Source organism: Anolis sagrei, chromosome Y, assembly GCF_037176765.1.
Source record: "Anolis sagrei isolate rAnoSag1 chromosome Y, rAnoSag1.mat, whole genome shotgun sequence".
NCBI lineage: Eukaryota > Metazoa > Chordata > Lepidosauria > Squamata > Dactyloidae > Anolis > Anolis sagrei.
This window is the reverse complement of record NC_090035.1, coordinates 80,940,305-80,966,279: the sequence shown is the minus strand read 5'-3', so window position 1 is coordinate 80,966,279 and position 25,975 is coordinate 80,940,305. Positions and strand designations below refer to the sequence as shown.

Genomic DNA, 25,975 nt, shown 5'->3' with positions numbered 1-25,975 from the left:
AAAACATTAAAACCTTTGCATTGTTGCAAAACATTATACTTTTTGTATTACTGCAAAACATTAAAACCTTTGCATTGTTGCAAAACAGTATAGTTTTTGTATCGCTGCAAAACATCAAAACCTTTGCATCGTTTATATGGAGCCAGGGCGGCTCACCACATAAAAGGAATGCATTCAATGCTGTAAAATACAATAATAAACTAAACAATTGAAATAGATAGTACAGAACATTAGACAAAAAAACAAATCCCATAAAAACATAAAGGATTTAGTTTCATCTTGTTTCCCCTCGTCCAGTCTCTTACTGATGACACAGGCACTGGTTTAGAATCAGGACAGCTTCCTTGGCTTTAGGTGGGAAGGAGTAGTAGAGCCGGGTGTCGTCTGCATATATGATACATATATGCAGACGACACTCCAAATCTCCGGATGGCGTTTCCCAGCAGTTTCATATATATCTTGAACAGCATGGGGGACAGAATGGAACCCTGAGGAACCCCATAGGTCGATGGGTGGGGGTTCAAACAGGGGTCCCCCAGCACCACTTTCTGGGTACAACCCAGAAGGAGACCATGGTCAATGATATTGAAAGCCGCTAAGAGATCCAGGAGAAGCAACAAGGACACACTCCCCCGGCCTAGCTCTCTGCGGAGATCATCCACCAAGGTGACCAAAGCTGTCTCTGTTCCATAGCCAGGCCTGAAACCAGATTGATATGGATTTAGATTAGCATTTCTCAACGTGGGGGTTGAGACCCCTAAGGGGGGGTCCCAAGGGGTGTCAGGGGTCCCCAAAAACCATCAGAAAGCACAGTATTTTCTCTTGGTCATGGGGGTTCTGCGTGGGAAATTTGAATCAATCCTACCATTGGTGGAGTTCAGAATGCTCTTTGATTGTAGGTGAACTATACATCCCAGCAACTACAACTCCCAAAGGTTTATTTTCCCCAAACTCCACCAGTGTTCACATTTGGGCATATTGTGTATTCATGCCAAGATTGGTCCAGATACAACATTGCCTGAGTCCACAATGCTTTCTGGATGTAGGTGAACTACAACTTCCAAACTCAAGGTCAATGCCCACCAAATCCTTCCAGTATTTTCTGTTGGTCATGTGTGCCAAGATTGGTCCAATTCCACCCTTGGTGGGGTTCAGAATACTCTTTGATTGTAGGTGAACTATACATCCCAGCAACTACAACTCCCAAAGGTTTATTTTCCCCAAACTCCACCAGTGTTCACATTTGGGCATATTGTGTATTCATGCCAAGATTGGTCCAGATACAACATTGCCTGAGTCCACAATGCTTTCTGGATGTAGGTGAACTACAACTTCCAAACTCAAGGTCAATGCCCACCAAATCCTTCCAGTATTTTCTGTTGGTCATGTGTGCCAAGATTGGTCCAATTCCACCCGTGGTGGAGTTCAGAATGCTCTTTGGTTGTAGGTGAACTATACATCCCAGCAACTACAACTCCCAAAGGTTTATTTCCCCCAAACTCCACCAGTGTTCACATTTGGACATACTGAGTATTCATGCCACGTTTGTCCCAGATCCATCATTGCTTGAGTCCACAGTGCTCTCTGGGTGTAGGTGAACTACGACTCCCAAACTCAAGGTCAATGCCCACCAAACCCTTCCATTATTTTCTGTTGGTCATGGGTGTTCTGTGTGCCAAGTTTGGTTCAGTTCTATCGTTGGTGGAGTTCAGAATGCTCTTTGATTGTAGGTGAACTATAAATCCCAGCAACTACAACTAAATAACAAAATCAATCCCCCCAACCCCAATTTGGGTACATTGGGTATTTGTGCCAAATGTGGTCCAGTGAATGAAAATACATCCTGCATATCAGATATTTACATTATGGTCCATAATAGTATCAAATGACAGTTTAGAAGTAGCAATGAAAACAATGTTATGGTTGAGGGTCACCACAACCTGAGGAACTGTATTAAGGGGCCGATGCATAGAGAAGGTTGAGAACCACTGATCTAGATCATCTGCATCATCCAGAAATCCCTGGAGTTGGGAAAGCCACCACACACTCCAGAAAGGGGAGATTGGACACTGGTTAACAGGTCTCACAACTGCCTCCTTGGCACTTTGCCTTGTTCCAAGGAGGCATTGACCACCACCACCTTCACCCAGTTCCTCTCTGGCCTGTTGGATCAGCCAGGATCTGGATCAGATGTGGTAGCTCTCACCTCTCCAAGGATCCTGTCCACGTTCTCAGGCTTCACAATCTAAATGTAGCCGTCATAGGAATAGTTTCCAACCAGGAACAGAACGTTCTTTCCCAGTTTGTGTTTATATTGTATTGTCGATTGTCTCCGTCCAGGCCGAGAACCTCTTGCTGGACGCCGACGCCAACATCAAGATCGCGGACTTTGGTTTCAGCAACGAGTTCACGCTGGGCTCCAAGCTGGACACCTTCTGCGGAAGTCCTCCTTACGCCGCCCCGGAGCTCTTCCAGGGCAAGAAGTACGACGGGCCGGAAGTGGACATCTGGAGCCTGGGGGTCATCCTCTATACCCTGGTCAGCGGCTCACTGCCCTTCGACGGGCAGAACCTCAAGGTGAGGCCGGAGAGCAGGATGACCAGCGGTGCATTTGCACTGCCAAAGGAAGGCGGTTCAACCCCACTTTCACTGCCATGGGATCAGAGAAATACAGGCTTGGAAGGGACCCCCAAAGGCCATCTAGTCCAACCCATTTGTTCATCCAAACCCTCCTGACAGATAGCCATGTAGCCTCTTTTTAAAGACCTCCTGTGAAGGAGACTCCATGGACTCCCAATCCACATTCCACTAGAGGTGGAAGGGACCCCCAAAGGCCATCTAGTCCAACCCATTTGTTCATCCAAACCCTCCTGACTAGCCATGTAGCCTCTTTTTAAAGACCTCCTGTGAAAGAGACTCCATGGACTCCCAATCCACATTCCACTAGAGGTGGAAGGGACCCCCAAAGGCCATCTAGTCCAACCCATTTGTTCATCCAAACCCTCCTGACAGATAGCCATGTAGCCTCTTTTTAAAGACCTCCTGTGAAGGAGACTCCATGGACTCCCAATCCACATTCCACTAGAGGTGGAAGGGACCCCCAAAGGCCATCTAGTCCAACCCATTTGTTCATCCAAACCCTCCTGACTAGCCATGTAGCCTCTTTTTAAAGACCTCCTGTGAAAGAGACTCCATGGACTCCCAATCCACATTCCACTAGAGGTGGAAGGGACCCCCAAAGGCCATCTAGTCCAACCCATTTGTTCATCCAAACCCTCCTGACTAGCCATGTAGCCTCTTTTTAAAGACCTCCTGTGAAAGAGACTCCATGGACTCCCAATCCACATTCCACTAGAGGTGGAAGGGACCCCCAAAGGCCATCTAGTCCAACCCATTTGTCCATCCAAACCCTCCTGACAGATAGCCATTCAGCCTCTTTTTAAAGACCTCCTGTGAAAGAGACTCCATGGACTCCCAATCCACATTCCACTAGAGGTGGAAGGGACCCCCAAAGGCCATCTAGTCCAACCCATTTGTCCATCCAAACTCTCCCTACAGATAGCCATGTAGCCTCTTTTTAAAGACCTCCTGTGAAAGAGACTCCGTGGACTCCCAATCCACATTCCACTAGAGGTGGAAGGGACCCCCAAAGGCCATCCAGTCCAACCCATTTGTTCATCCAAACCCTCCTGACAGATAGCCATTTAGCCTCTTTTTAAAGACCTCCTGTGAAAGAGACTCCGTGGACTCCCAATCCACATTCCACTAGAGGTGGAAGGGACCCCCAAAGGCCATCTAGTCCAACCCATTTGTCCATCCAAACCCTCCTGACAGATAGCCATTTAGCCTCTTTTTAAAGACCTCCTGTGAAAGAGACTCCGTGGACTCCCAATCCACATTCCACTAGAGGTGGAAGGGACCCCCAAAGGCCATCTAGTCCAACCCATTTGTTCATCCAAACCCTCCTGACTAGCCATGTAGCCTCTTTTTAAAGACCTCCTGTGAAAGAGACTCCATGGACTCCCAATCCACATTCCACTAGAGGTGGAAGGGACCCCCAAAGGCCATCTAGTCCAACCCATTTGTCCATCCAAACCCTCCTGACAGATAGCCATGTAGCCTCTTTTTAAAGACCTCCTGTGAAAGAGACTCCGTGGACTCCCAATCCACATTCCACTAGAGGTGGAAGGGACCCCCAAAGGCCATCTAGTCCAACCCATTTGTCCATCCAAACCCTCCTGACAGATAGCCATTCAGCCTCTTTTTAAAGACCTCCTGTGAAAGAGACTCCGTGGACTCCCAATCCACATTCCACTAGAGGTGGAAGGGACCCCCAAAGGCCATCTAGTCCAACCCATTTGTTCATCCAAACCCTCCTGACTAGCCATGTAGCCTCTTTTTAAAGACCTCCTGTGAAAGAGACTCCATGGACTCCCAATCCACATTCCACTAGAGGTGGAAGGGACCCCCAAAGGCCATCTAGTCCAACCCATTTGTCCATCCAAACCCTCCTGACAGATAGCCATTCAGCCTCTTTTTAAAGACCTCCTGTGAAAGAGACTCCATGGACTCCCAATCCACATTCCACTAGAGGTGGAAGGGACCCCCAAAGGCCATCTAGTCCAACCCATTTGTTCATCCAAACCCTCCTGACTAGCCATGTAGCCTCTTTTTAAAGACCTCCTGTGAAAGAGACTCCATGGACTCCCAATCCACATTCCACTAGAGGTGGAAGGGACCCCCAAAGGCCATCTAGTCCAACCCATTTGTCCATCCAAACTCTCCCTACAGATAGCCATTTAGCCTTTTTTTAAAGACCTCCTGTGAAGGAGACTCCATGGACTCCCAATCCACATTCCACTAGAGGTGGAAGGGACCCCCAAAGGCCATCCAGTCCAACCCATTTGTTCATCCAAACCCTCCTGACAGATAGCCATGTAGCCTCTTTTTAAAGACCTCCTGTGAAAGAGACTCCATGGACTCCCAATCCACATTCCACTAGAGGTGGAAGGGACCCCCAAAGGCCATCTAGTCCAACCCATTTGTCCATCCAAACCCTCCTGACTAGCCATGTAGCCTCTTTTTAAAGACCTCCTGTGAAAGAGACTCCATGGACTCCCAATCCACATTCCACTAGAGGTGGAGGGGACCCCCAAAGGCCATCTAGTCCAACCCATTTGTCCATCCAAACCCTCCTGACAGATAGCCATGTAGCCTCTTTTTAAAGACCTCCTGTGAAAGAGACTCCATGGACTCCCAATCCACATTCCACTAGAGGTGGAAGGGACCCCCAAAGGCCATCTAGTCCAACCCATTTGTCCATCCAAACCCTCCTGACAGATAGCCATTCAGCCTCTTTTTAAAGACCTCCTGTGAAAGAGACTCCGTGGACTCCCAATCCACATTCCACTAGAGGTGGAAGGGACCCCCAAAGGCCATCTAGTCCAACCCATTTGTCCATCCAAACCCTCCTGACTAGCCATGTAGCCTCTTTTTAAAGACCTCCTGTGAAGGAGACTCCATGGACTCCCAATCCACATTCCACTAGAGGTGGAAGGGACCCCCAAAGGCCATCCAGTCCAACCCATTTGTTCATCCAAACCCTCCTGACTAGCCATGTAGCCTCTTTTTAAAGACCTCCTGTGAAAGAGACTCCATGGACTCCCAATCCACATTCCACTAGAGGTGGAAGGGACCCCCAAAGGCCATCTAGTCCAACCCATTTGTCCATCCAAACCCTCCTGACTAGCCATGTAGCCTCTTTTTAAAGACCTCCTGTGAAAGAGACTCCATGGACTCCCAATCCACATTCCACTAGAGGTGGAAGGGACCCCCAAAGGCCATCTAGTCCAACCCATTTGTCCATCCAAACCCTCCTGACAGATAGCCATTCAGCCTCTTTTTAAAGACCTCCTGTGAAAGAGACTCCGTGGACTCCCAATCCACATTCCACTAGAGGTGGAAGGGACCCCCAAAGGCCATCTAGTCCAACCCATTTGTTCATCCAAACCCTCCTGACTAGCCATGTAGCCTCTTTTTAAAGACCTCCTGTGAAAGAGACTCCATGGACTCCCAATCCACATTCCACTAGAGGTGGAAGGGACCCCCAAAGGCCATCTAGTCCAACCCATTTGTCCATCCAAACTCTCCCTACAGATAGCCATTTAGCCTTTTTTTAAAGACCTCCTGTGAAGGAGACTCCATGGACTCCCAATCCACATTCCACTAGAGGTGGAAGGGACCCCCAAAGGCCATCCAGTCCAACCCATTTGTTCATCCAAACCCTCCTGACAGATAGCCATGTAGCCTCTTTTTAAAGACCTCCTGTGAAAGAGACTCCATGGACTCCCAATCCACATTCCACTAGAGGTGGAAGGGACCCCCAAAGGCCATCTAGTCCAACCCATTTGTCCATCCAAACCCTCCTGACTAGCCATGTAGCCTCTTTTTAAAGACCTCCTGTGAAAGAGACTCCATGGACTCCCAATCCACATTCCACTAGAGGTGGAAGGGACCCCCAAAGGCCATCCAGTCCAACCCATTTGTTCATCCAAACCCTCCTGACTAGCCATGTAGCCTCTTTTTAAAGACCTCCTGTGAAAGAGACTCCATGGACTCCCAATCCACATTCCACTAGAGGTGGAAGGGACCCCCAAAGGCCATCTAGTCCAACCCATTTGTCCATCCAAACCCTCCTGACTAGCCATGTAGCCTCTTTTTAAAGACCTCCTGTGAAAGAGACTCCATGGACTCCCAATCCACATTCCACTAGAGGTGGAAGGGACCCCCAAAGGCCATCCAGTCCAACCCATTTGTTCATCCAAACCCTCCTGACTAGCCATGTAGCCTCTTTTTAAAGACCTCCTGTGAAAGAGACTCCATGGACTCCCAATCCACATTCCACTAGAGGTGGAAGGGACCCCCAAAGGCCATCTAGTCCAACCCATTTGTCCATCCAAACCCTCCTGACAGATAGCCATTCAGCCTCTTTTTAAAGACCTCCTGTGAAAGAGACTCCATGGACTCCCAATCCACATTCCACTAGAGGTGGAAGGGACCCCCAAAGGCCATCCAGTCCAACCCATTTGTTCATCCAAACCCTCCTGACAGATAGCCATGTAGCCTCTTTTTAAAGACCTCCTGTGAAGGAGACTCCATGGACTCCCAATCCACATTCCACTAGAGGTGGAAGGGACCCCCAAAGGCCATCCAGTCCAACCCATTTGTTCATCCAAACCCTCCTGACTAGCCATGTAGCCTCTTTTTAAAGACCTCCTGTGAAGGAGACTCCATGGACTCCCAATCCACATTCCACTAGAGGTGGAAGGGACCCCCAAAGGCCATCCAGTCCAACCCATTTGTCCATCCAAACCCTCCTGACAGATAGCCATGTAGCCTCTTTTTAAAGACCTCCTGTGAAAGAGACTCCATGGACTCCCAATCCACATTCCACTAGAGGTGGAAGGGACCCCCAAAGGCCATCCAGTCCAACCTCCTTGGCCATATAAGAAGTCACCATCCTACTTTCACTGCCATGGGATCATAGAAATACAGACTTGGAAGGACCCCCAAAGGCCATCCAGGCCACCCATTTGGTCATGCAAGCCCTCCCGACAAATGACTATCCAGCCTCTATTTAAAGGTCTCCAGTGAACGAGACTCCATTGGAATCCCAGTCTACATTCCACTCGAATCAGGACCCGAAAGGCCATCTAATCCATCCCCTTTTGCCATGCAAGTTCCCCCCCCTTCCCGATAGATGACCATTTAGCCTCTATTTGAAGACCTCCTGTGAAGGAGACTCCATTGACTTCAGTCTACATTCCACTAGAAGTGGAAGGATCCCTCAAAGGCCATCCAGTCCACCCCCTTTGGCCATACAAGCCTTCTTGACGGATGGCCATCCAGCCTCTACTGAAAGACCTGTAGTGAAGGAGACTACATGAACTCCCAGTCTATATTCCACTAGAGATGGAAAGGGACCCCCAAAGGCCATCCAGTCCAACCTTCTTGGCCATATAAGAAGTCACCATCCTACTTTCACTGCCATGGGATCATAGAAATACAGACTTGGAAGGGATCCCCAAAGGCCATCCAGTCCACCACTTCTGGTCATAGAATCATAGAATCAATGAGTTGGAAGAGACCTCATGGGCCATCCTGTCCAACCCCCTGTCAAGAAGCAGGCAGAATACAAACTGGGAGTACAATGGAGTCTCATTCACTGGATGTCTATAAGTAGAGGCTGGATGGACATCTGTCAGGAAGGCTTGTATGGCCAAAGGGGGCGGACTGGATGGCCTATGGAGGTCCCTTCCAATTATAGTGGAATATAGACTGTCTGGGAGCCCAATGGAGTCTCCTTCTCTAGAGGTCTTTATATAGCAGAAAAAATGCTGCACTCGCAGAGCTCAGGTGGTGTTGTATTTCAGTGTCAATGTTGACATCTGTGGACAGTCCACGTCTCGCAAGCGTATAGCAGGGTTGGGAGGACAATAGCTTTATAAAGAAGCCCCTTGGTCACCTTATGGATGTCCTGGTCTTCAAAACACTCTCTGCTTCATTTGGAAGAATGTTGCACTTGCAGAGCTCTGGCAGTGTTGTATTTCAGTGTCAATGTTGACATCTGTAGACAGTCCACGTCTCGCAAGCGTATAGCAGGGTTGGGAGGACAATAGCGTCATAAACAAGTCCCTTGGTCTCCCTACGGATGTCCCGATTCTCAAACACTCTCTGCTTCATTGGAAGAATGCTGCACACGCAGAGTTTAGGCGGTGTTGTATTTCAGTTTCAATGTTGACATCTGTAGACAGTCCACATCTCGCAAGCATATAGCAGGGTTGGGAGGACAATGGCTTTATAAACAAGTCCCTTGGTCTCCCTACGGATGTCCCGGACCTCAAACACTCTCTGCTTTATTGAAAGGATGCTGCACTCACAGACCTCAGGCGGTGTTGTATTTCAGCGTCAATGTTGACATCTGTAGACAGTCCACATCTCGCAAGCATATAACAGGGTTGGGAGGACAATGGCTTTATAAACAAGTCCCTTGGTCTCCCTACGGATGTCCCGGACCTCAAACACTCTCTGCTTTATTGAAAGGATGCTGCACTCACAGACCTCAGGCGGTGTTGTATTTCAGGGTCAATGTTGACATCTGTAGACAGTCCACATCTCGCAAGCATATAGCAGGGTTGGGAGGACAATGGCTTTATAAACAAGTCCCTTGGTCTCCCTACGGATGTCCCGGACCTCAAACACTCTCTGCTTTATTGAAAGGATGCTGCACTCACAGACCTCAGGCGGTGTTGTATTTCAGGGTCAATGTTGACATCTGTAGACAGTCCACATCTCGCAAGCATATAGCAGGGTTGGGAGGACAATGGCTTTATAAACAAGTCCCTTGGTCTCCCTACGGATGTCCCGGACCTCAAACACTCTCTGCTTTATTGAAAGGATGCTGCACTCACAGACCTCAGGCGGTGTTGTATTTCAGCGTCAATGTTGACATCTGTAGACAGTCCACATCTCGCAAGCATATAACAGGGTTGGGAGGACAATGGCTTTATAAACAAGTCCCTTGGTCTCCCTACGGATGTCCCGGACCTCAAACACTCTCTGCTTTATTGAAAGGATGCTGCACTCACAGAGCTCAGGCAGTGTTGTATTTCAGTGTCAATGTTGACATCTGTAGACAGTCCACGTCTCGCAAGCGTATAGGAGGGTTGGAAGGCCAATAGCTTTATAAAGCCCCTTGGTCTCCCTACGAATGTCCTGATCCTCAAACACTCTGCTTCATTGGAAGAATGCTGCACTTGCAGAGCTCAGGCGGTGATGCATTTCAGTGTCAATGTTGACTTTTGTGGAGAGGTGGCTGCCAAGGGAGCCGAAATGGTCAACCTTTTCTAAGCTGTATTTCTGGCATTGGAGAGGGAATGGCAGTGACTGCTGGAAGAGCACCATCCAAACCCTCTCAACAGATGCCCATTTGGCCTCTACTTATTAAAGAAATAGAAGATAAATAAGACCCATGAGTGGGAAGTGGGGATGATGGGCTGCCTCGTAGGGAATGGGGAAGGGCCTTGCATTGTGGAGTCGGGGGATTGGCATGATGACAACCACGTCCCCTTCTTCTTGCTCTCTTCTAGGAGCTGCGGGAGCGTGTGCTGCGGGGCAAGTACCGTGTCCCCTTCTACATGTCCACCGACTGCGAAAACATCCTCCGGCGCTTCTTGGTGCTCAACCCGGCCAAGCGCTGCACCTTGGAGGTGAGATCCCTGGGCGGAAACATGAAAAATGAAATGCTGCTCTTACATTCCTCCTTTCCTTTCCTCACAAAATCGGAAGGGACCCCCAAAGGCCATCCAATCCAACCCCCTTCCTTAGAATCCTGCAGTTGGAACGTAGCCTAATGGCCCTGTATTCCAATCCCCTTCTACCAGGCAGAAAGACACCATCCAATCACTCCCAATAGACAACCATCCAGCCATAGGTAGAAAGCCAGATATAATTGAGAGAGACAAAGGTGTGTGTGTGAGTGTATGTGTGTGTATATATACATATACATGTACATATACATATACATATATATATATGCAGCCTAATAGCCCTATATTCCAACCCCCTTCTGCCAGGCAGAAAGACACCATCCAATCACTCCCGATAGACAACCATCCAGCCATACATAGAAAACCACAGATGTAATTGAGAATGACAAAGGCATACACACACACACACACATATACATATATACATACACATACATACATGCAGCCTAATGGCCTATATTCCAATCCCCTTCTGCTGGGCAGAAAGACACCATCCAATCACTCCCGATAGACAACCATCCAGCCATAGATAGAAAACCACAGATGTAATTGAGAACGACAAAGGCATACACACACACACACACACACATATACATATATACATACACATACATACATGCAGCCTAATGGCCTATATTCCAATCCCCTTCTGCTGGGCAGAAAGACACCATCCAATCACTCCCGATAGACAACCATCCAGCCATAGATAGAAAACCACAGATGTAATTGAGAATGACAAAGGCATACACACACACACACACATATACATATATACATACACATACATACATGCAGCCTAATGGCCTATATTCCAATCCCCTTCTGCTGGGCAGAAAGACACCATCCAATCACTCCCGATAGACAACCATCCAGCCATAGATAGAAAACCACAGATGTAATTGAGAACGACAAAGGCATACACACACACACACACACACACACACATATACATATATACATACACATACATACATGCAGCCTAATGGCCTATATTCCAATCCCCTTCTGCCAGGCAGAAAGACACCATCCAATCACTCCCAATAGACAACCATCCAGCCATAGATAGAAAGCCACAGATAGAAAGCCACAAATCTATTGTGAGAGACAAATGCATATATATATATATACACACACACATATATACATATATACACACATACATACATACACACACACACACACACATATACATACACACACACACACACCAACAGGTCACAGGTTCGAATCTGGGGAGAGCGCGAATGAGCACCCTCTATCAGCTCCAGCTCCCCATGCGGGGACATGAGAGAAGCCTCCCACACACAAGGATGATAAAACATCAGAACATCTGGGCAATGTCCCCTGGGCAATATCCTTGCAGACGGCCAATTCTCTCACCAGAAGCGACTTGCAGTTTCTCAAGTTTCTCCTGACACGACCAAAAGTTTAAAAAAATTGAGAGAGGTTGTGTGACACATACATATACATATACACACACATATACATACATACATATATATCTATATATATAAATTTGTTAGGGGCATCCAACGAGGAAACAAAACTCAAAAACCCCCCAACGAAACTTAACCAAAATTCCCATGCCCATAACACAACCCACAAGGTACAAACATATCTACTCAAAATGAAAAACAACACAACAACACACTCACAAAACGGCAAAACAACAAAACTCAAAAATCCCCCAACGAAACTTAACCAAAATTCCCATGCCCATAACACAACCCACAAGGTACAAACATATCTACTCAAAATGAAAAACAACACAACAACACACTCACAAAACAACAAAACAACAAAACTCAAAAATCCCCCAACGAAACTTAACCAAAATTCCCATGCCCATAACACAACCCACAAGGTACAAACATATCTACTCAAAATGAAAAACAACACAACAACACACTCAAAACGGCAAAACAACAAAACTCGAAAATCCCCCAACGAAACTTAACTAAAATCCCCGTGCCCATAACACAACCCACAAGGTACAAACATATCTACTCAAAATGAAAAACAACACAACAACACACTCACAAAACGGCAAAACAACAAAACTCAAAAATCCCCCAACGAAACTTAACCAAAATTCCCATGCCCATAACACAACCCACAAGGTACAAAATATCTACTCAAAATGAAAAACAACACAACAACACACTCACAAAACGGCAAAACAACTGAGCATGCGCATTGGCGCCCAGCCGCAAGTTCCCTGGCGCACGCACATGCCCTTCCGGCCAACGTTCCCTCTGCGGAAACCATGCCCACTCCAAGCCCCACCGCGCCGCTTCCCGCACACACACACACACCCCTGCCGCACACACACACACAACCCCACACTCCATCTCTCCCCTCGCCGCCGCACACACACATGCAACCCCACTCCCCCCGCCGCCGCACACACATACACAACCCCACGCTCCATCACTCCCCCCCGCCGCCGCACACACACGCAACCCCACGCTCCATCACTCTCCCTGCTGCCGCACGCACACACGCAACCCCACTCCCCCCGCCGCCGCACGCACACATGCAACCCCACTCCCCTCGCCGCCGCACACACATACATAACCCCACGCTCCATCACTCCCCCCCGCCGCCGCACACACACACGCAACCCCACGCTCCATCACTCCCCCCGCTGCTGCACACACACACGCAACCCCACGCTCCATCACTCCCCCCGCCGCTGCACACACACACGCAACCCCATGCTCCATCACTCCCCCACCCCAATCTTACCTCCTTTTACTTCACGCCCCCTCCAAACCCCACCCCGCCGCTTCCCGCCCTGTCAAAATCTAGGAAAGACAGGAAGGAAGGAAAGAAGGAAGAAAGAGAAAGGGAGGTAAAGAAAAAGGGGGAAGGAAGGAAAGTTAGAGGAAGAAGGAAGAAGAAAAGGAAAGATGGAAGGAAAGGAAAGAGAGACAGCAGAAAAGAAAGGAAAAGGGGGAAGGAAGGAAAGAGATAGAGAAAGAAGAGGAGAAGGAAAGATGGGAGGGAAGGAAGGAAGGAAGGAGGGAAAGAAGGAGAGAAAGAGGGAAGATTGGCCACAGCAACACGTGGCGGGTAAAGGTTGTTATTTCTATTATTATTATTATTATTATTATTATTATTATTATTATTATGCTATTGTTCCTCTGAGACCCTTTTAGGGGGAATGGGAGAGGTGTCAGTTCCCATAGGCAATGCATTGCATTATTGTTATGATGGTGGTAAAATAAAAGGAAATAAAAAGTGAAAGAAGGAAGCACACAGGGAGGGAAGAAAGGCAAAGGAAGAAAGGGGGAGGGAATGAAGGAAAGAGAGAAGGATGAAACCAAGTAGTGAAAGAAGGAAAGAAAGAAAGAGGGAGAGAAGGAAGAAAGGAGAGAAAGGAGGAGGAAAAGGGGGAATGAATAGGTAGGGAGCTCTCTTTCATAACAGTCCAGATATCTACCTCAACTTTGATAAGTTTTACTATAGGCCACAGCAACGCGTGGCAGGGCACAGCTAGTATATATATATATATATATATATATATATATATATATATATACACACATACATACACACACATAAATATACACACACATATATTTGTGTGTGTGTGATACACACATGCATGCATTCATATATATACACATATACATAGATATACACACATACATGATCGATATAGAATCATAGAATCGGAAGATACTTTCTGCTGGGCAGAAAGACACCACCGATCCCTCCTGACAGATGACCATCTGGTCATCAATAGATAGCCATAGATATAATTGAGAGAGATAGGCTATGTGTGTAGATATATATGTGTGTGTGTATATATATACACACACACACACACACACACATGTATGATAGGCACTAAGTTCCTACTGCTGCAGCCTAGAATCCCATTGTTATTTTTCCATTTCCAGAAAATATATATACACACACACACACCTACATACACACCTACACACACATACACATATGCACACAGATATGCACACACATATGCACACACACATATATATACACACACATGTATTCAAATATATACACACATACACATACACACATATATGCACATACGTGAAAGATATAGAATCATAGAGTCGGAAGATACTTTCTGCTGGGCAGAAAGACACCACAGATCCCTCCTGACAGATGACCGTCTGGATATCAATAGATAGCCATAGATATAATTGAGAGAGATCATATATGCACACACACACACCCATATATATACACATAAACACATGCACACACATGCATGATAGGCACTAGGTTCCTACTGCTGTAGCCTATGGCTGGATGGTCATCTGCTGGGAGTGATTAAATGGTGCCTTTTTGCCCAGCAGGGAGTTTCTTCCAGCTTTAGGAGTCTATGCTATATCTATCCTGCATGTGTGTGTGTATGTGTTGTTTTTGTTATTTTCCCCTTTGCAGAAAGTGTCAGGCTTTAATTAGCGGCTGTCTTGGTGGGACGGGGCTCTTCCCACCGCCTTGCCCTCCTCCCCAATCTATGGCTGTAATTAGCCTAATCGACTCAAGGATAATTATATGTTGCAAGGGGAAGAGGGTGGCTTGCAGCTGCACCATCATTGTCGTTGTTCTCCCTTCCTAAACAATGCTCAAGGGAGTCCGCGTTTTCATCCCAAGAGTGCCTCTGAGCATATCCGAAGGGCTTGAGCGACATTCCCATTTTATGGACCTCGTTTTTTCCCCATTCCCTGCAGCAAATCATGAAGGACAAATGGATCAACATTGGCTACGAAGGGGATGAACTGAAGCCCTACAAGGAGCCCGAAGAGGACTTTGCAGATGCCAAACGGATCGGTAAGAGAACCAAGTGTGGTGTAGTTACTTGTAACTAGTTACTTTCCCCTTTATCCAGGAGTACGAACCAACCATGATGTATTGCTATCATTTTTCTTATGTCTGAACTATTTCAAAGCAATGCTGGATGGTTGCCACAGTTGTATTTTCCTGCCAGGCAGAATGGGGTTGGACTAGATGACCTATATATTAAACTTTCCTGTCTGGCAGAATGGGGTTGGACTAGATGCCCTTTAGGGGTCCCTTTCCAACCCGACCCTTTTGTGATTCTATGTGGCTGCTTATTTAATAGCCTTTTATGTCCTTTTATATGAACCATTATTTTCACTCAATTTAATATTGATCTAGATATTGTCGTTTCCTATCTGGCACAATGGGGTTGGGCCAGATGACCTTTAGGGGTCCCTTTCCCACTTGACCCTTCTGTGATTCTATGTGGCTACTTATTTAATAGCCTTTTTGCCTTTTATATGAGCCATTATTTTAACTCCATTTATTATTGATCTATATGTTGAGCAGCTTTATATTTTCCTGCCTGGCAGAATGGGGTTGGACTAGATGACCCTTGGGGTCCCCTTCCAACTCTACCATTCTATTCTCTATGTGGCTGTTTATTTAATTGCCTTTTTGCATTTTATATGAGACATTATTTCACTCCATTTATTGTTGACCTATATGTTCACCAGCTTTGTATTTTCCTGCTCGACAGAATGGAGTTGGACTAGATGACCTTTAGGGGTCCCTTTCCCACTTGACCCTTTTTGTGACCCTATGCGGCTGCTTACTCAATAGCCTTTTATGTCCTTTTATATGAGCCATTATTTTCACTCATTTTAATATTTATATACTAGCAGTCCCTTGCCACGCGTTGCTGTGGCCCACATGGGGGTTCTGTGTGGGAGGTTTGGCCCAATTCTATCGTTGGTGGGGTTCAGAATGGTCTGTGATTGTAGGTGAACTATAAATCCCAGCAACTACAACTCCCAAATGTCAAGAATCTTTTTTCCTCAAACTCCACCACTGTTCACATTTGGGCGTATTGAGTGCTTGTGCCAAGTTTGGTCCAGATCGATCATTGTTTGAGTCCACAGTGCTTTCTGGATGTCGGTGAACTACAACTCCCAAACTCAAGGTCAATGCCCACCAAACCCTTCCAGTATTTTCTGTTGGTCATGGGAGTTCTGTGTGCCAAGTTTAGTTCAATTCCATCGTTGGTGGAGTTCAGAATGCTCTTTGGTTGTAGGTGACCTATAAATCCCAGCAACTACAACTCCCAAATGACAAAATAAAATTTTTTTGAGTGAAGGACATACATTGGGTTGTTAGATGTCTTGTGTCCAAATTTGGTGTCAATTCGTCCAGTGGTTTTTGAGTTAATCCCACAAATGAACATTACATTTTTATTTATATAGATTGTAGTTTCCTGCCTGACAGAATTGGGTTGGACTAGATGACCCTTGGGGGTCCCTTTCGAATTGGACCCTTTTATTTTTGTGTGTGGCTGCTTATTTAATGGACTTTTACCTTTTATGTGATCTATTATTTCCACTCAATTTAATATTGATCTATCTATTGTAGTTTCCTGTCTGGCAGAATGGGGTTGGGCTAGATGGCCTTTAGGGGTCCCTTTTCCATTCGACCCTTTTGTGATTCTATGTGGCCACTTATTTAATTAATAGCCTTTTTTTGCTTTTTATATGAGCCATTATTTTAATTCCATTTAATATTGGCCTATATGTTGACAAGCTGGAATATATTGACAAGCTGGAATGTGTCCAGAGGAGGGTGACTCAAAGGATCAAGGGTCTGAAGAACAAGCCCTATGAGGAGCGGCTTAAAGAGCTGGGCGTGTTTAACCTGAAGAAGAGAAGGCTGAGAGGAGACATGATAGCCATGTATAAATATGTGAGAGGAAGCCACAGGGAGGAGGGAGCAAGCTTCCTTTCTGCTTCCTTGGAGACTAGGACGCAATGGAACAATGGCTTCAAACTACAAGAGAGGAGATTCCATCTGAACATTAGGAAGAACTTCCTGACTGTGAGAGCCGTTCAGCAGTGGAACTCTCTGCCCTGGAGGGAGTGTGGTGGAGGCTCCTTCTTTGGAAGGTTTTAAACAGAGGCTGGATGGCCATCTGTCAGGGGTGATTTGAATGCAATATTCCTGCTTCTTTGCAGAATGGGGTTGGACTGTTTATGTCAACAGCTTTGGCATTTTCTTTTGACTTACATTGTGAGTTGCCTTGGGTCCCATCCTGGATTAAGTAATTTAATAGTAACAGTTTATTTTAATATTAATTTAATGTAATCATAATTGAATCTTGCAAAGGCGGAGTGCGGACATCGGGAATAATGGTCTTGGGGGGGGTCTTTCTTTCTGCAGAGGTGATGGTGGGCATGGGCTACACAAGGGAAGAGATCAAGGAGGCCTTGACCAACCAAAAATACAACGAAGTCACAGCCACATACCTCCTGCTGGGCAGGAAAACCGAGGTAAGGAGGCCCAAGGAAAAGGTGGGGACCGTCTGGATGCCCTTGTGGGTGTCCATACGAGACTATATATGTCTATTGGAAAGGGTGGGCACCTACATATGGGAGTCATCCGTATATAGACCCCCCACCCAGATGTGGGGACCGTCTAGATGCCCTTGTAGGTACCCATATGAGACTATATATGTCTATTTGAAAGGTGGGCACCTACATATGGAAGTCATCCGTATATAGACCCCCCACCCAGATGTGGGGACCGTCTAGATGCCCTTGTAGATCCCCATACGAGACTATATATGTCTATTTGTAAGGTTGGGCACCAGGTAGGGGTCTATATATGGGAGTCATCGATATATAGACCCCCCAACCAGATGTGGGGATTGTCTAGATGCTGTTGTGGGTTCCCATACGAGACTGTATATGTCTATTGGAAAGGGTGGGCACCTATATATGGGAGTCATCCGTATATAGACCCCCCACCCAGATGTGGGGACCGTCTAGATGCCCTTGTAGGTACCCATATGAGACTATATATGTCTATTTGAAAGGGTGGGCACCTACATATGGGAGTCATCCCCCCACCCAGATATGGGGATTGTCTAGATGCCATTGTGGGTTTCCATATGAGACTATAAATGTCTATTTGAAAGGGTGGGCACCTACATATGGAAGTTATCCATATATAGACCCCCCACCCAGATATGGGGACCGTCTAGATGCCTTTGTGGGTCCCCATATGAGACTATATATGTCTATTTGTAAGGTTGGGCACCAGGTGGGGGTCTATATATGGGAGTCATCCATATATAGACCCCCCACTCAGATGTGGGGACTGTCTAGATGCCCTTGTGGGAACCCATATGAGACTATATATATATGTATATATGAAGGGGTGGGCACGAGGTGGGGGGTCTACATATGGGAGTCATCCATATATAGACCCCCCACCCAGATGTGGGGACTGTCTAGATGCCCTTGTGGGTATCCATACGAGACTATATACATCTATTTGAAAGGATGGGCACCAGGTGGGGGTCTACATATGGGAGTCATCTGTATATAGACCCCTCCACCCAGATGTGGGGACTGTCTAGATGCCCTTGTTGGTCCCCATACGAGACTATATATGTCTATTTGAAAGGGTGGGCACCTACATATGGGAGTCATCCATATATAGACCCCCCCTACCCAGATGTGGGGACCGTCTAGATGCCTTTGTGGGTACCCATACGAGACCATATACCAAATATATGCCTATTTGAAAGGGTGGGCACCAGGTGGGGGTCTACGTATGGGAGTCCTCCATATATAGACCCCCCACCCAGATGTGGGGACCGTCTAGATGCCCTTCTGGGTAACCATATGAGACTATATTTGAAAGAGTGGGCACTAGGTGGGGGTCTACATATGGGAGTCATCCATATATAGACCCCCCACCCTGATATGGGGATTGTCTACATGCCGTTGTGGGTTCCCATACGAGACGATATATGTCTATTTGAAAGGGTGGGCACCAGGTGGGGGTCTACATGTGGGAGTCATCCATATATAGACCCCCCACCCAGATATGGGGATTGTCTAGATGCCCTTCTGGGTACCCTTACGAGACTATATTTGAAACGGTGGGCACTAGGTGGGGGTCTACATATGGGAGTCCTCCATATATAGACCCCCCACCCAGATGTGGGGACCGTCTAGATGCCCTTGTGGGTTCCCATATGAGACTATAATGTCTATTTGAAAGGTTGGACACCAGGTGGGGGTCTACATATGGGAGTCATCCATATATAGACCCCCCACCCAGATGTGGGGACCGTCTAGATGCCCTTCTGGGTACCCATATGAGACTATATTTGAAACGGTGGGCACTAGATGGGGGTCTACATATGGGAGTCATCCATATAAAGACCCTCCACCCAGATGTGGGGACCATCTAGATGCCCTTGTGGGTACCCATACGAGACTATATATGTCTATTTGAAACGTAGGCACTAGGTGGGGGTCTACATATGGGAGTCATCCATATATAGACCCCCCACCCAGATATGGGGATTGTCTACATGCCGTTGTGGGTTCCCATACGAGACTATATATGTCTATTTAAAAGGGTGGGCACCTACATATGGGAGTCATCCATATATAGACCCCCTACCCAGATGTGGGGATTGTCTAGATGCCCTTGTGCGTACCCATATGTATATATGAAAGGTGGGCACTAGGTGGGGGTCTACCTATGGGAGTCATCCATATATAGACCCCCCACCCAGATATGGGGATTGTCTAGATGCCATTGTGGGTTTCCATACGAGACTATATATGTCTATTTGAAAGGGTGGGCACCAGGTGGGGGTCTACATATAGGAGTCATCCATATAAAGACCCTCCACCCAGATGTGGGGACCATCTAGATGCCGTTGTGGGTTCCCATATGAGACTACATATGTCTATTTGAAAGGTGGGCACCAGGTGGGGGTCTACATATGGGAGTCCTCCATATATAGACCCCCCCCCCATCCAGGTGTGGGGACCATCTAGATGCCCTATATATGTCTATTTGAAAGGTAGGCACCAGTTGGGGGTCTATATATGGGAGTCATCCATATATAGACCCCCCACCCAGATATGGGGACCGTCTAGATGCCTTTGTGGGTCCCCATATGAGACTATATATGTCTATTTGTAAGGTTGGGCACCAGGTGGGGGTCTATATATGGGAGTCATCCATATATAGACCCCCCACTCAGATGTGGGGACTGTCTAGATGCCCTTGTGGGAACCCATATGAGACTATATATATATGTATATATGAAGGGGTGGGCACGAGGTGGGGGGTCTACATATGGGAGTCATCCATATATAGACCCCCCACCCAGATGTGGGGACTGTCTAGATGCCCTTGTGGGTATCCATACGAGACTATATACATCTATTTGAAAGGATGGGCACCAGGTGGGGGTCTACATATGGGAGTCATCTGTATATAGACCCCTCCACCCAGATGTGGGGACTGTCTAGATGCCCTTGTTGGTCCCCATACGAGACTATATATGTCTATTTGAAAGGGTGGGCACCTACATATGGGAGTCATCCATATATAGACCCCCCCTACCCAGATGTGGGGACCGTCTAGATGCCTTTGTGGGTACCCATACGAGACCATATACCAAATATATGCCTATTTGAAAGGGTGGGCACCAGGTGGGGGTCTACGTATGGGAGTCCTCCATATATAGACCCCCCACCCAGATGTGGGGACCGTCTAGATGCCCTTCTGGGTAACCATATGAGACTATATTTGAAAGAGTGGGCACTAGGTGGGGGTCTACATATGGGAGTCATCCATATATAGACCCCCCACCCTGATATGGGGATTGTCTACATGCCGTTGTGGGTTCCCATACGAGACGATATATGTCTATTTGAAAGGGTGGGCACCAGGTGGGGGTCTACATGTGGGAGTCATCCATATATAGACCCCCCACCCAGATATGGGGATTGTCTAGATGCCCTTCTGGGTACCCTTACGAGACTATATTTGAAACGGTGGGCACTAGGTGGGGGTCTACATATGGGAGTCCTCCATATATAGACCCCCCACCCAGATGTGGGGACCGTCTAGATGCCCTTGTGGGTTCCCATATGAGACTATAATGTCTATTTGAAAGGTTGGACACCAGGTGGGGGTCTACATATGGGAGTCATCCATATATAGACCCCCCACCCAGATGTGGGGACCGTCTAGATGCCCTTCTGGGTACCCATATGAGACTATATTTGAAACGGTGGGCACTAGATGGGGGTCTACATATGGGAGTCATCCATATAAAGACCCTCCACCCAGATGTGGGGACCATCTAGATGCCCTTGTGGGTACCCATACGAGACTATATATGTCTATTTGAAACGTAGGCACTAGGTGGGGGTCTACATATGGGAGTCATCCATATATAGACCCCCCACCCAGATATGGGGATTGTCTACATGCCGTTGTGGGTTCCCATACGAGACTATATATGTCTATTTAAAAGGGTGGGCACCTACATATGGGAGTCATCCATATATAGACCCCCTACCCAGATGTGGGGATTGTCTAGATGCCCTTGTGCGTACCCATATGTATATATGAAAGGTGGGCACTAGGTGGGGGTCTACCTATGGGAGTCATCCATATATAGACCCCCCACCCAGATATGGGGATTGTCTAGATGCCATTGTGGGTTTCCATACGAGACTATATATGTCTATTTGAAAGGGTGGGCACCAGGTGGGGGTCTACATATAGGAGTCATCCATATAAAGACCCTCCACCCAGATGTGGGGACCATCTAGATGCCGTTGTGGGTTCCCATATGAGACTACATATGTCTATTTGAAAGGTGGGCACCAGGTGGGGGTCTACATATGGGAGTCCTCCATATATAGACCCCCCCCCCATCCAGGTGTGGGGACCATCTAGATGCCCTATATATGTCTATTTGAAAGGTAGGCACCAGTTGGGGGTCTATATATGGGAGTCATCCATATATAGACCCCCCACCCAGATGTGGGGACCGTCTAGATGCCCTTGTGGGTACCCATACGAGACTATATTTCTGTATACTGTCTCTAATGTCCTTCCCGTCCCTGGCAGCAGGTGGAAGGGGGCGAGTCCCGCACGGGCAGCAGCCTATCCTTGGCGCGGGTGCGGGCGCCCAGTGAGGCCTCCAACGGGACCACCAAGTCCTCCTCTTCCTCCTCCTCGCACTCCAAGAGCCAAAGGGGGTCCTCCACTTACCATCGGCAGCGGCGGCACAGCGACTTCTGTAAGCCCCTTGCCCCCCATGTTTGAACCCACCCCCCTATTTGTGGCGTAGGGACGCACCCCCATTCTCTGCCTCTCGTTTCCAGGCGGACCCTCCCCGGTGCCCATGCACCCGAAGCGCAGCCCCACCAGCACCGGGGATGGCGAGCTGAAGGAGGAGCCGCGCATGCCCTCGCGCAAGGCCAGCTGCAGTGTGGTGGGCAGTGGCCGCGGCATCCCCCCCTCCAGCCCCATGGTCAGCAGCGCCAACAACCCCAACAAGTCAGAGATCCCTGACCGGCGCAAGGACAGTGCCGTCAACACGGTGAGCAGGAGCAGATCTTGTTGGTTTATGCAGCCATAGCCCTCCAGTGTGTGCAGCCATTGCCCATCCATAGCCTTGTTTTTGTGCGGTCATAGCCCATCTGTAGCTTTCTGGTTTATGCAGCCATTGCCCATCCATAGTCCCGTGGTTCGTGCAGTCATAGCCCATCTGTAGCTTTCTAGTTTATGCAGCCATAGCCGTCCAGCGTATGCAGCCACTGCCCATCCATAGCCCTGTGCTTCGTGCGGTCAAAGCCCATCTAGTTTTCTGGTTTATGCAGCCATAGCCCTCCAGTGTATGCAGCCATTGCCCATCCATAGCCCTGTGCTTTGTGCAGTCATAGCCCATCTGTAGCTCTCTGGTTTATGCAGCCACAGCCCTCAAGTGTAGGCATCCATTGCCCATCCATAGTCCTGTGGTTTATGCAGTCGTAGCCCATCTGTAGCTCTCTGGTTTATGCAGCCATAGCTCTCTGGCTTATGCAGCCATAGCCCATATGTAGCTTTCTGACTTATGCAGCCATAGCCCATCTGTAGCTCTCTGGTTTATGCAGCCATAGCCCTCCAGTGTATGCAGCCATTGCCCATCCATAGCCCTGTGGTTCGTGTAGTCTTAACCCATCTTTAGCCCTCTGGTTTATGCAGCCATAGCCCTGTAGCTTATGCAGCCATAGCCCATCTGTAGTTTTCTGGTTTATGCAGCCACAGCCCTCAAGTGTAGGCATCCATTGCCCATCCATAGTCCTGTGGTTTATGCAGTCGTAGCCCATCTGTAGCTCTCTGGTTTATGCAGCCACAGCCCTCAAGTGTAGGCATCCATTGCCCATCCATAGTCCTGTGGTTCATGCAGTCGTAGCCCATCTGTAGCTCTCAGGTTTATGCAGCCGTAGCCCTCCAGTGTATGCAGCCATTGCCCATCCATAGCCCTGTGGTCTGTGCAGCCATAGCCCATCTGTAGCTCTCTGGTTTATGCAGCCACAGCCCTCAAGTGTATGCATCCATTGCCCATCCATAGTCCTGTGGTTCATGCAGTCGTAGCCCATCTGTAGCTCTCTGGTTTATGCAGCCACAGCCCTCAAGTGTAGGCATCCATTGCCCATCCATAGTCCTGTGGTTTATGCAGTCGTAGCCCATCTGTAGCTCTCTGGTTTATGCAGCCACAGCCCCCCAGTTTGTGCAGCCATTGCCCATCCATAGCCCTGTGGTCTGTGCAGCCATAGCCCACCCGTAGCTTTCTGATTTATACAGCCACAGCCCTCCAGAGTATGCAGCCTTTGTCCAGCAAGAGCCCTGTGATTCATGCAGTCACTGCCCATCTGTAGCTCTCTGGTTTATGCAGCCATAGCCCCCCAGTTTGTGCAGCCATTGCCCATCCATAGCCCTGTGGTTCATGCAGTCGTAGCCCATCTGTAGCTCTCTGGTTTATGCAGCCATAGCCCTCCAACGTATGCAGCCATTGCCTATCTATAGCCAGCAGTTTATGCAGCCTTGGCTATCTTCAGCCCCCCAGTTTATGCAGCCATTGCCCATCCATAGACCTGTGTTTTGTGCAGTCACTGCCCATCGGTAGCTCTCTGGTTTAAGCAGCCATTGCCCATCTATACCCTCCAGTTTGTGCAGCCATTGTCCAGCAAGAGCCCTGTGATTCATGCAGTCACAGCCCACCTGTAGCTCTCTGGTTTATGCAGCCATAGCCCTCTGGCTTATGCAGCCATAGCCCATCTGTAGCTCTCTGGTTTATGCAGCCATAGCCCTCCAATGTATTCAGCCATTGCCCATCCATAGCCAGCATTTTATACAGCCATTGCTATTCACAGCCCTCCAATGTATGCAGCCATTGCCCATCCATAGTCCTCTGGTTTATGCGGCCATAGCCCACCAGTGCATGCAGCCATTGCCCATCCATAGCCCCATGGTTCATGCAGTCATAGCCCATCTGTAGCTCTCTGTTTGATGCAGCCATAGCCCTGTAGCTTATGCAGCTATAGCCCATCTGTAGCTTTCTGGTTTATGCAGCCATTGCCCATCCATAGCCCCGTGGTTCGTGCAGTCATAGCCCATCTGAAGCTCTCTGATTTATGCAGCCATTGCCCATCCATAGTCCTCTGGCTTATGCAGCCATAACCCATCTGTAGCTTTCTGGTTTATGCAGCCATAGCCCTCCAGTGTATGCAGCCATTGCCTATCCATAGCCCTGTGGTTCAGGCAGTCATAGCCCATTTGAAGCTGTCTGGTTTATGCAGCCATAGCCCTCCAATGTATGCAGCCATTGCCCATCCCTAACCAGCAGTTTATATGGCCATTGCTATTCACACCCGTCCAGTGTATGCAGCCATTGCCCATCCATAGTGCTCTGGCTTATGCAGCCATAGCCCATCTGTAGCTTTCTGGTTTATGCAGCCATAGCCCTCCAGTGTATGCAGCCATTTCCCATCCATAGTCCCGTGGTTTGTGCAGTCATAGCCCATCTGAAGCTCTCTGGTTTATGCAGCCATAGCCATCCAGTGTATGCAGCCATTGCCCATCCATAGCCCTGTGGTTCATGCAGTCATAGCCCATCTGTAGCTTTCTGTTTTGTGCAGCCATAGCCCTCCAGTGTATGCAGCCATTGCCCATCCATAGCCAGCAGTTTATATAGCCATTGCTATCCACAGCCTTCTAGTGTATGCAGCCATTGTCCATCCATAGCCCTGTGGTCCGTGCAGTTATAGCCCATTTGTAGCTCTCTGGTTTATGTAGCCATAGCCCTCAAGTGTATGCAGCCATTGCCCATCCATAGCATTGTGTTTCGTGCGGTCATAGCCCATCTGTAGCTCTCTGGTTTATGCAGCCATAGCCCTCAAGTATATGCAGCCATTGCCCATCCATAGCATTGTGTTTCGTGCGGTCATAGCCCATCTGTAGCTTTCTGGTTTATGCAGCCATAGCCCTCTAGTGTATGCAGCCATTGCCCATCCATAGCCCTGTGGCTCATGCAGTCATGGCCCATCTGAAGATCTCTGGTTTATGCAGCCATAGCCCCCCAGTTTGTGCAGCCATTGTCCAATAAGAGTCCTGTGATTTGTTCAGCCATAGCCCATCTGTAGCTCTCTGGTTTAAGCAGCCATAGCCCTCCAATGTATGCAGCCATTGCCCATCCCTAGCCAGCAGTTTATATGGCCATTGCTATTCACATCCCTCCAGTGTATGCAGCCATTGCCCATCCATAGCCCTGTGATTCATGCAGTCATAGCCCATCTGTAGCT

General features: G+C 48.0%; 1 protein-coding gene across 2 annotated transcripts in view; it reads left to right on the top strand.

Annotated features, from left to right (window-relative positions):
* Positions 1-25,975, top strand: part of LOC132780761 (MAP/microtubule affinity-regulating kinase 4) — a 101,076-nt gene that overhangs the window by 52,441 nt on the left and 22,660 nt on the right. For both annotated transcript variants that reach the window (XM_067461306.1, XM_067461307.1), the window contains exons 8-13: positions 2,341-2,577; positions 10,149-10,268; positions 15,041-15,140; positions 17,520-17,629; positions 22,257-22,428; positions 22,514-22,731. In XM_067461306.1, the coding sequence (XP_067317407.1) occupies positions 2,341-2,577; positions 10,149-10,268; positions 15,041-15,140; positions 17,520-17,629; positions 22,257-22,428; positions 22,514-22,731 (957 nt within the window). The remainder of the gene's footprint in view (positions 1-2,340; positions 2,578-10,148; positions 10,269-15,040; positions 15,141-17,519; positions 17,630-22,256; positions 22,429-22,513; positions 22,732-25,975) is intronic.